This window comes from Hetaerina americana, unplaced genomic scaffold, assembly GCF_022747635.1.
Source record: "Hetaerina americana unplaced genomic scaffold, ioHetAmer1.1.p SCAF_2, whole genome shotgun sequence".
NCBI classification, from domain to species: Eukaryota; Metazoa; Arthropoda; class Insecta; order Odonata; family Calopterygidae; genus Hetaerina; species Hetaerina americana.
The window spans coordinates 44336285-44348554 of NW_027286763.1; the positions used below are offsets into that span (position 1 = coordinate 44336285).

The window sequence follows — 12270 nt, forward strand, 5'->3', positions numbered from 1 at the left end:
GATTATTATTAAGAGTATATCGGGTAAGTGCTTGCTGCCCTTTGTCGCGAAAGCTTCCCATCCCAACGCCACATTGTTAAAGAAATTTCCATATTAAAAAAAATCACATCGGTTTTTTAATCTAGTTTACGGACTGTCAGTCTGTAATATAGACTTACAAACATTAGAACTATGCATTAAAACACTGGGAATCAATGGGAAATTAAAATATCAATACCTATATTAAGTGCATAAAATATTTCAAAAAAGGATAAGTAAAGTATTCAAATATGAGAATTTTGAAGTCGAATGTAAACGGCGAAGAGAAATCGGTTAGACAATGTTATTATCACTACTGTCACAGATATTTTCCAAAAATACTACGAGTAAAGCGTTCAGACAAGCCTTAACACGGGTCATGAATTCAGTTGGTAGTAGAATACTGTCTTTCACAGATATCTTATGAAAGACTTATTTAAAATTAACCAGATGTTGACAGTGAGGAAATATAATGGCGTGGAAAGAAGCAAACGAAGAAGGAAGGTCAAAACAGAATTGGGGTGTGACATGAGTGGGGAAAAAGGATGACAAAACGACGTGAAAGAACTTCTTTTTAATTCAGAGTTGTACTAGCAGCCTAATCCACTATCTGTACCCAACAAACAGTTAAAATGTGTGTTTCACTGCTAAAAATATTCTTTTACGTTGAAAGAATTTAAGTTTAAGGTTTTGCTACAAACAGAGAACAACACTAATAACTATAATGATTAATCAGTCATAATCAACATATTGAAGTTTCAACTCAGTTTTAATTACATATTTAACACATAGATGAATGAGTATATTACGATAATATATTAAAAAATATAAAAATATTTGAAAGTTAATTTCTATCGTCAATTTCAAATATCCTCATTGTTGCAAAATTGAATTATTGGTCATTTGAACGATGTGAATTTTCGACAAACCACACTTAGTCTCAATATTTCCGACGTGCGAATCAAGCATGTTACATAAGGTTTGCAGTTGACTTCTGAGCTGATAGCAGTTGCTACTATGCAAAAGAGCGTTTTAATAAACGCTGGATTTTTTTTTGCTGGAAAGTGCTGGCACGCCCTTTTACGTATTGCACAGCAGCTATTTTAATGGTTTAGCATTGATCACGAAAAATTATTTTATAAATAAAGACTTCTACTAAAAGTCCAGCAGTCAATTTGCGAGTAAAAACTCGCGGTAGGATTCCAAACTCTCGGGTGTCATCATTTAATTTTCAGAGTAGGAACTATCGAAATTCCTTACATGTTCCTTCCTCCCTTTCCCGTTAGTGAAGTCATGTACCACGACCTATTCCTGGTTTTATCGGATCCCGAACAGATGAAGATTAAGAGTCCTAATAGGTAAATTAAAATTTTCTTGTCTTATCTAGAAAGAAGAAAAACAAACGTTCAGTGTCTCAGTCGAGACCTTCCGAGGTTCGTGACCTCTCTCAAGTCCGAAGGTCACATGCTAATGAAGCAGACATCCATACTTTTGACATATAGAAAATAAATCGAACTGATCGAGAAGGAGAAGTCTGGATGACAAGTAGCAATTTAAGAATGATTTTATATTTTATACCTTCCTGGCTGGAGACAACAAATGCAGTATTATTTGTATCGTGAGGCTGATTCCTTAAGCATTCCTTAAGCTGATTCCTTACTCATTTAGAGTTTAAATTCAAGAATTACTCTCGATTATGATTTCAGTAGTTCGAAAGATAAAATAAATACGAAAAAGCATTCGCACCATGAAAGCGTTGCAGCAAATGAAATCGAGAATAGAATGGTAACTCCTCAAACAAGCACACGCTGTTGAGTTCTCTGTCTGCAGGAAAATGTCCACAGCACGGATAACTGCAAAACTATAGGGTGATTCTTAATTTGGAAACTGTGAAAGTATGCGCACTGAAATATTCTCACAAAATTACAAAAAATATACCGTTTTGACTCGTATACATCTTTGCCAACTTCCAACCCCTCACGTGCTCCAAAATCTGAGTGACGCGAGTCTTTTTATCGAACTTACTAGAAGAAAAGGGGGAAGGCATTGAAGCCGGCCCGGAGGAAGGAAAATGCGAACAAAAAGAGGAAACGGGTCACTAGAAAATCTTAACATTGGGATATTCAGGTAATTCATCAGTTTTCCTGAACTTAAATAGTTTTTTCACACCCCTTATTAATCACTTGCAATGCTTGTTTGCCATCTACATTGCATTACTACAGGAATCCCTACACTGTACCAAATTATACATGAATAATAAAAACTCAATTAATAATGGTAATCGCTAAAAATTAAAACTACAATAAGGAAACGAACAATAGTCTCATTCAACTTTGAACGTTACATGAAGGTAGGGTTTCTTTATCTGGCAACATTAAAAACATTTTATAAAAATTATTCTTAGTTTCATACTTATACAGTGAAAGTAAAGACGATTTATAATTAGGGATAAATATCAGAGCACTTATCCATGATTTTTCACAAATTAAAGGCTGGTTTTGAATATTCTCAGCTGATTATTATCTATGAATCATAAAAACTTGTTCTTTCTCAGCCCTTACTCTGCCCGTCTTCCTTCGTTACCCAACCTCCCTTCATGGTGTCATGAAAATTTACTGCTACACTCTTACTTCCTTTACCCCGCGTCCCCCAATGTCTTCCTTCTAGCATAGCCTTCAACATCCCGCTGCATTTCAGTAAAACTATAACGTGCAAAAGAAATTGAGCAAAATACGAGAATTCAAACGATCTTCCATGCTTTGAATTTTCCCCCAAATAGTCGGAATCTTCACACACAAACTGCCATCAGTTTCCACATCCTGGGGGCTACACAGCGCTTGATAAATACTATTAAAACATTTCGAAGAATTTTGAAGTTTCTACAGGAACAGCCCTACGTGACAGCGCTCACGATAAGGAGCGGGACGAAAACCAAAGATTAGGATGGACGGAGGACACTAAAGATCAACCATTACCATATGCATGCGGGGGGCCAAAATATTCGCTCCCGTGCTCTACCAGCTCACGGTAACATGGTCGGGGTGGAAGCGGAGGAGGAGAGGTGCTCGGGGAAACAACAGCGCTGTGCGAAAAGCGCAGCTAATTATCGTCTTCTCCGGTCCCACTCTCTCAACAACAGTAGGCCCTAGCGAAGCACCATTTGGAAGACACGGGGGCTGCTCTTAGCATTTCACTTTCATGGCGGAGCGACCGACAAATTTAATGACCAAAAACGCCACACTTTCGGCGTATACCGACCGACACGAAACGGAAAATTTCCTTTAAGGTGTTATTACTCTTTCGATTTCCTTGGTTTCCCAATTCTGTCTACCTTAAAAAAAATGGAGAGTTTCCTTGGGTTGTAGTTCGACAGAGATTGTCGCGTTGTCCGAGTTACTTTTTGAATGGGAGAAGAAGGCGAGGAAAATGAAATTGACGGAGAAAAGTTTGGCGAATTGGACGAAATATACACCGGAGACTAACTCTTACCCACGCACATAAGAAGGGAAAAACGAATCCTTTTCTGGTGACACCCTGAGAGTATGGATTGACCCTGGCGGTCACGTACATTATATAAGACGAATGAAAAGAGGAATATCTATCTCTCCAGAGGGAAAGTGAGACAAGAGTGGCAGAGGAGTCAGAGGAAGGCCAAGAACTGGCCATCACGGGCGTCAAACAAAGGGTCTAACGAAAAACAATGACGATATATCATCAATCCCGTCAGATACTGAGGACATCTCAATGGCAAATTACGCGAATAAGCGCATGCCAGATTTCACTTCGAGGCCGTCTGACATCACATTCCACTTATTCCGTGTTACGACAGAATATTTTTTATTAATACACATCAAGCCGTGGCCTATATTCATCGCTATTATGGCTTACCACCGCCAAAATCAATCAAGCCGAAATCCTGATGTTAAACAGGACAAAAAACAAAACATGACTGCAAAATGGAATATCTAAAGGAAAAATTTTTATAATTTTAATTGAAGATGTCATTTTTTCCACGGACAATAAGGGATCAGAATAATCTTGTCCGACCGCGGTAGTGTCATATTCGGGTAAATATTACTATTGGTATGTATTCATACTCTGCCACACACCCTGGCGGTGGCTTGCAGGGTACTGAAATGACTAAAATAAATAAATAATATAGAGAATTGTATCAGAATGAACCAGAAATGGGGATGTGAAGTTTTTAAACCCTTCTCCCACTCCAAATGCAACCAATGCATCATCAACATTTTCTCTACAATGAGGTTACCTTTGAAAAATGACTGGATACTACAACTAGTGTTGATACATGTACATTTCATTTAACTTCGAAGTTGAAGGGCTTTTATTCATAAGTTCTTGAAACAATATTATTCGCTAATATGTAAAAATGTACTCGCACCTCGCAACACATTCGAAAAAATGTCTGCAAGGGGACCCCTCATCCATGTACTCCTGTAGAAAAGCAAAACAATATGGCAATTTTCAAAGGGGGTTAAAGCCCTGACAGACTTATACGGTTCGAGGGGGCGGATTCAATCATTCACCAATTTACTGATGAATATCGACGAGAGAACCATATTTGCTAGATTGAGGGTCTCTTTACTATTGACATTAAACAGCACAAAGGATATTATTTTGCCACATTTGTCAACGTTTCCGAGTACATTGTCGGCCACTTCACCTGTGCTTTCCGCCCAAATTCCCTCTCTCCCAATAAAGGACGAACTCTTGATAGCGTTCGGGGCGCCGCTCCCACCCGCGCACCTTCGCCCCACACCTCTCCTCTTCCTGGATCTGTCCCTTCACCCCTCCTCCCTCCGTCTCCCTTGCTCCCCCCTCACCTTTGCACGCAAGGGCAAGACATGCAAGGACAAACGCGCAATCTCCCCCCCGCCCCCCGCAGACCCTCCAAGCCGCCGCCGCACACACCCGATCTACAACACCACTCCCACCCCACCTCTCGCGGCCAAGTGAGCCCCTATGAGGGAATATTTCGCCATGGCGGTGTACTACACCTCCCATATTGGCATTAGGGAGCGTCCATTAGCCACGCGATACATTTTGGAACAACTTTAACCTCCTCTTCCGTCCTCGACCGTCGTATCGAGACTCTTTATCAACCAGTTTGTCTCGTTCATTGTGCGCAGAGGCACTGCGGACAAACATTAAGTTTCTCAGAGCGTCGTGTGAGTCAAGTATAACGTTTTCACCATGATGATAATATATTCTGTCGGTAAAAATGATTTATTAATTGCCAACCGCATTGACGGCCCATCATAAAATGAGCAATAAAAAATTCTCAAAAATACAATTTACAAGTTGTAGTAATTCCAAATAATAGTGAGTACAATATTGAATGTTGAGGTATATTTTCTTTGAATACGCAAGACGTGTGGAGGAGCTTGATTCCAAATGAAACCATACTGAAAAGTTTTCAAAAAGGGAATTAATGCTGTCAGCACACGCGTATTGCTTGCTAGGAGAAACTTTTCAGTAAATCAGAATAACTTTTACAGCAAAACATAATATTTTGCGCAGCGGTCTCCATCTTTCGAGTTTCATTGCAAAAGAGACCGAATGAATTCTTGGTTAACAGAAAATTGAGAAATATTTTGGCTTTGTACCTTGCGGAATCAGGCTTGAGTCAAGTCTCAATGGTTGAGAGGGAGAGTATGGCCATGTCTAAATGTACAGAAAGACGAGGGGCACTGATGGGGGTGCTTAAACTTGACGCAGCGACTCGGGTGAACACTTCCGTGCACTAGGAATGAACGGACTTCAAAGTTTGGCGTCGTGATTCTGCCATACATTTTTTTGTTTATGAATATATACTGAGGATACACCAAAAATATTTTCATGAGACTCGCTTGGACAAGGGGCTTCCCTCTACGATACGAACAACGGCAAAACATTTGCATGGCATACGTAGTTATGGCTGGAACAAAGTAAATTGTAACCAGTGTTTTCGATACCGAAGTCACACTACCGAGTCATGCACGAATACGCAAACCAGCACAACAGCAGATATTTCAAAAGTTTTGTGCGTCGTAAATACAATAATGGTCCAGAGAGAATGGGAAATGGTGCGTAGCCTTTCACTCTCTTCAGGCAAAACATCGGGACTCGGGGACAGATGTCTCCTCCCGCCTCTGGATAGATTCGCGCGATGGATGGGCTCTCTCTTCGAAAAACCTTGGAATAATTTTCTGAGCACGATGCAGAATACCTCTTCCGATAATGTCCATTAGTAAAATCAATGAATTCATTAGTTGGGCAGCTTTACGAATGCTGAGAGATGAATAAAATCTCATCAATATTTTCTTTACCCCACATATAAGGCGACAAAAAATTAAGAACCATAATTACGGTTATTGATCAGGTGGTGAACCCAAATAGAAGTTCCACGACAATCATAAAATTTCAATTTTTTATTGATGTTTCACCAATGAGCGTTGATTTCTGATAGTCTAATGACGACCGCGAATCATTGAGTGAGACTTATAAGGATTTAAGAACTTTTTAAGGTAAAGAAAAAGTATGCCGAGATACCAAAGGAATGTCGACGCATAAAACAAGCTTTAAATAGAATGTTCCTTTATTGAAACCAAGAATTCAGGCCAATACAGCAACTAAAACCAGTATAAAAATGAGCAAAAATGAGGAAGTGTACGATACCAATCTCCACTTTGTAAACGCTAAAAGATCATGAGATAGAATTTGAAAGAACTATTAAATAAACAATCATGTCAATGTTGTGGATTACCATAAGTTGCTTCCTTAAAAATTACAAAATTTTGTCAAGTACGACGAAAGGATCCTTTACTATTGAAGTAATTCACGGTTCAGGTGCTTATTCAAGGGTTTTAACTTGTCTGTTAACTAAAATAAAAATTAGCAATAAAACAAATTTTCTCCAGGGCGGTGGGAATGAAAATGAACAAACCTTATACCACAAGTTCGCCATTTAACGCTAAATGAGATGGAAAAATTGGACGATAAGGTGCAAATTAGTAATATTCCGAATTAAAGAGGCAAGTATAAACAAGAACCAGTTCAATGAATAGGGGCAATTAAGCAACTATTTACGCTAAAAATAGCTAGGGCGACAATCGACCATCTTTAATTTTGAATAAAAACGGGCTTCTTTTTCAGCGAAAAATTGAAAACACTATCGCCTGATGTGGTTTATACTACTACTATCGAGTCGTTTATTACTGAAGAACAGCAGTCGGTAACACCCACTGTATAAAGGTAATAACGGCCCATATAATCTGCTGCAACTTTCACCAGCCCCTATATTTCGGAACGTCAATACTCATGAGAAACCTCTCAGATGAAAAATGACTGCATCACAAGGAAAGGAGCGCCTTTGCCGACTTCGAAACGGCAAATGCCCTTCATTAGCACCACATGGTAGGTTGTTTTATAGTGTAAAGCACGAGTTTTTGCTTGTGCTAAGCACCCAAACCCAGCATAGCCAACGCTCTCTCACAGGTCACCTTAGCTTAACTCGCCGCGTTTAACGTCGCACCTGTACCCGGGAGCGATTGTGACGGCTCGAGAAAGCCACGCGACGGCTTTTCCGGTTCGCAAGATTCGAAGAGGTCGTTCGGGTTTCCGTCCTCTGGGGTGGCTCGAGACAAAATAGGTCTTGACGACGGGACAGCGATCTTTCCCACCCCGGCGCCTGTCGAACCAATTATTCGATCCTCCTACGGCGAACACACACGACACCGCGCAAACATTTTGAAGAACGAGGAGGAAGACAACAAATCATCAACTCAAACCGAGGCAAGAGAAGGCGGAGTCGGGGAGACTAGCATTCAAGTGCCTGCGAGTTTGCTGTAAGCGAATCCTACGGTGAGCTCGCTTGACCCTTCTGTGCACATCCGATAAGTCATGCGGGGTGCGGGGATATCAATAAAGACGGTGCATTAATAAAATGAAATTGCTACACTAGAGTGATAAACGAAAAATGTTGAGCCGAGTGGACAATAAATGAACCACCAATGCTAGTCCCAACAAAAAAATGTGAATACCCCAAGAATCGGGCATGATACGGTGCAAATGGAATACTGTCTGAAATAACTTCATCAACATCAGGTGACTTCGAATCGTCGGTAGAAATGAATGATTCTCCAGTGGAAATTCAGTATTATTTCATAAAAAATATCATTTTCACACACTACGGTAATGAGAATCGATCTCACGACGAATACTAAAGCTGGGAAACGATTTCGTTCGATGCCCGCAATTGACATGAATATGTACGCGCGGGATGATCATAAATGGGCGGACGGCCGAAATGAAAGTGAACAAAGAGAAGGGTCGGGCGGGAGGCTCTCTTCTTGAAATTGCGGGCGTTTTTTGAGCAACTCGTGACTTATTTGCTCCAGCGACGATTGCGGCGGGCTGAAGGGGAAGATCTTTAGTGTGGAGATAAAGAAAACAGGAATAAGCTCCATGAAACACTTGCCCATTATCTTTCTCCGTCTCTTGAGAGAATATCACTTCTCTCCCGCGACCCCGGAACACTGCTCGGCAATCGCCAAGGCGATGGATGACGTACCCGGCTGTGAATTGATGGGGAAAAGCTCTCCCCGTGACACTTAGCCTTCGGGACTACGCGTGGACAATATCAAGCGCACGCACGCTTCAGTCGCCCACTTCTCCTCAGACAATCCATAAAAAGCCATCGGTTGGGGGGGGGGGGGACTCGACTTATCCAACCTGGTTTCAAATCTCACTAGTATGGTCCCGTACTTGGGGATGACGGAAGAACGTAACGAGACGAAATCGCAGCCCTTCCCTCACTACTCCGGTCAAGGAAGGGAAGAAAACTCAAAATTAACCAAGTTTTATGGGTTCCCGTTGTGCTGTGCAAGAAGAAGGCATGATGATGTAGCCAACTTCATTTCCGAGGAAGATGAAACTAAGGACGAGTGAGCACGCGACTTCCTGTAATTCTTTACGCGTATTTCCTGTGAGGTGTAGTCTATATAAATTCCACTATGAAGCCGACGATTAGATCAACAGGAAGGAGATTGAAAACAATTTCGGGCGTGACCCACGATGTACAACGACAATAAGGGGAGAAATAAAAATATAAATCCAACGGAAGACGAATTGTGGTCGAGGCAAACAGAAAAACAATTCGGATGATCACGGGGAATGAAATCGAGGAGATGGGAGAGATTTCAAGAGATCAACACTTCCTAAAGATTTCTTGGGCCTTCCAATTACTACCGTCAAAATGTCTTGGAATCGCGAAAGCAGTCGAGGCCGACCGATGCAGGAGAGTATAAACAGAGACTCGTGACGTCACACAGCGGAATAGAAAGTGGAACGTCTGTCCGACATGCTTAGTGCTGTCGAGGGAGGGGGGGGGGAAGGAGGCCTCTGGTTGAGACGGTGGTGGTAGGTGGACGGTCGCGGGCCGCCGTTCCATAATCCTAATTCTTCTACTTGATTACAGGAGATTCAAAGGCCAAAAATTATGTCTCCAACCGAAGCAACTCGGCTAGATTCAAAAATTCGTAGTCGAGCGAACCACGAAGATGCTAAACTTTCTGCGGGAGGAAATAAAAAAAAACTTGTTTTGGGTTGATTACATTGCAAGAAAAGAGAAAGCATATTATGTAATTTTCAGAATACAAAGCTGAAAGGATTTCTCGTTCAAGAGACGGTTCAGCCTTTCTCATTTGGGTGGAAGTCATACGAAAGAAATTTACATTTTTGTACCAATCCGTGCAATACGCGACGAAGCGAATGCAACACGGCACACTGGCAATTTGCATACGATACTGCGATCCAGTGATTTAATTTTAAGCGATAAGAAATCAAATTTTTAAACAAAAAAGTTTTGGCACCCTAAATGTAATCAATACAATTGTTCCTGCGATTAAAATAGTCATTTAAATAGTAGGTGATCACCCAAATATTAAACAAGGGTGGTTTTTTAAAATCGTGCACAAATTTTCCCAAAGAAGTGTTAAGTAAATTAATGGAGGGTTATGAGGATTTAAATCTTGAATTATGTAGCCAAATTTGATACGAACTGTCGTCACAAAGAAATACTCGCTTCCCAACATACATTGAAAATTCCAGTATTGCAATCAATAAGCGCCGTACTTCAGATTAAGCAGAAAAATATGCAAAAAATGGTCAATAATGGAACACGCACTAGGCACAGAGTAAAATGAAATTTCACAAACACGATATCATCAACAACAATATCTCATAATCTGGAGGCCACTATCCTATGTATTAATGGAATTCATGGCAGATACGCCTGAGGAAATTTTAATTATAAAATCATGTAAATAAAAGGTGTATCGCTCAGGTCAGATTTCTCATTTTCTCTGGGCTAAAGTAACCATTGATCTGCACTGCGAAGAAAGTATTTCAGACGAGACAGTTCGCGACTTCCGCAGTTACCTGAACCAAAAGAATACTAAATGTGTGTCAAGATAGGGGAAAGTCTTCGATCGCTCTAGATAGTGATACGGGGCAAGGTTTCCTTCAGAGAAAACTGGGAAGAGTCGTATTTAAAAGATGTCTCTTACAGACCACCAGCCACGTTAACAAGAAATGTTCGATTGGGACAGCGCGAATCGAAACGTCGCATTGCATCCCTGGATTTTAAACAATTGGGAAAACTGACTTCCGCTGAGACTGAGTTTCCGCAGAAGGTAATCTAGTACTTACCGGGCCATAACACTGAATTACCAAATATAATCGATGACACTGGGTAAAGAGGAAGTAATGAAGTATTCCAAGATTCACACACTTAGACAACATACAGATTTATCATAAATATCAACATTGGGAAAACAAAAATTAGTAAAAACGAACAATCTGGAATATGTAGCCTCTGTATGAGTAGTTCAATTCAATCTCCATGCCAGCGTACAATCAAAGGATTCCAATAGGGAATATGAACCAAGTAGATAGAATCGGGAATAAAAAAAGTTACGCATACATGGTACTTCAGTGTAAATCTGACAGTGGTATTTAAACGAGAAACAGGATAAGGGCAAATGTCGGGCAAACTCGTGTTTGATTCGTACAAATATGTAAATATATGCTATTACAATTTTTAGCCAATACTATTGAAACATTATTGGACAAATCTATCTGTATGGACTGATACAAATATAACCAAGTGACAGGCAACCATAATAATACACGAGACTAATATTACCTGAATTTTAATAAGTAGATACGAAGACTACGACAATAAGTCTAATTGCATACGATTACATATTTAGAAGGCAATACACAATTTCACGTAATACGTGATTAAGTTAAATAAAATTTTTCTGATCGTCGACTAAAACGATGGAAACATTAAAAAGTTTGGATGTTATTGACTCATTACACAAACAGATTAGTGCAGGGAAAAATTATTCCCAACAATAATTATCAGAATAAAGAATGGCAATCATCATTTAAAACATTCACGTCATAAACTACCTAGAACGTACATGATCAAGGCTAGGCTATTTCATACAAATATTACGAATGTGAAAATAAAAACAAAGTTATACGTAATATATTAGACCGTCGATAAAACATCCAAGAATATACACGCGTATTATGACAAATATTTCCCTCGTTACATAAGTTTGAAATGGTGAATAATAAACAACAGCCTTATTTGTTATAAACTAGGGATGACGACCACCATGTTCACAATACCTTAGGTTTGTAGAACCATTTCCTGAACGATTCCATCTTGGCCAACACCTCACGTCGAACAAATTGAATATGAATTAAATTGTAAACGATCACACAGCCTAATAATTATTGCAAATTTCATTCTTCAAATTCAAAGCATCAACACTGAGTTTGCACTGAAGTACGAGACTAACTTGCTTCTGAACCCAGCAAAACACTTGCGCACGAAAATCTGTGAAACATGCGATGCTAGCGCCTTACCTTGCGACAAGAAGGAAAGTTAAAACAACTGACGCCCGCTGAGCAACGAAGAGAGGGAAAATCAAAGGCGCATGCGTTGGTATCCCCCAGGGAATTGATGAAACCAGATTCTGTGATGAGGGGATGAAGTAGCCAACAAAGGTGCGCAAGTCGAAAAAAATAAAGCCAAAAGTGTAGGCGGGATGGGTGAAGCTGCATATAAAGTTCCAGCGAGTTACGCCGTGCAACGGGAGTACAGCAACGGAGAGCATTGAAGCAACAGTCTTGAAGGAGGAGCTCTTCAGGGAAGACTGACTATTTAAGGTGAGT

At 40.3% G+C, this 12270-nt stretch overlaps 1 protein-coding gene across 2 annotated transcripts in view; it reads right to left on the reverse strand.

The window, feature by feature from the left end:
• The window catches only part of LOC139687978 (lateral signaling target protein 2 homolog), a 70779-nt gene extending 58887 nt beyond the window's left edge, over positions 1-11892 (reverse strand). For both annotated transcript variants that reach the window (XM_071585362.1, XM_071585361.1), the window contains exon 1: positions 11722-11892. In XM_071585362.1, coding sequence (XP_071441463.1) covers positions 11722-11757 — 36 coding nt within the window. In that variant the 5' untranslated portion in view covers positions 11758-11892. The remainder of the gene's footprint in view (positions 1-11721) is intronic.
• Between the last annotated feature and the right edge of the window lie 378 nt (positions 11893-12270).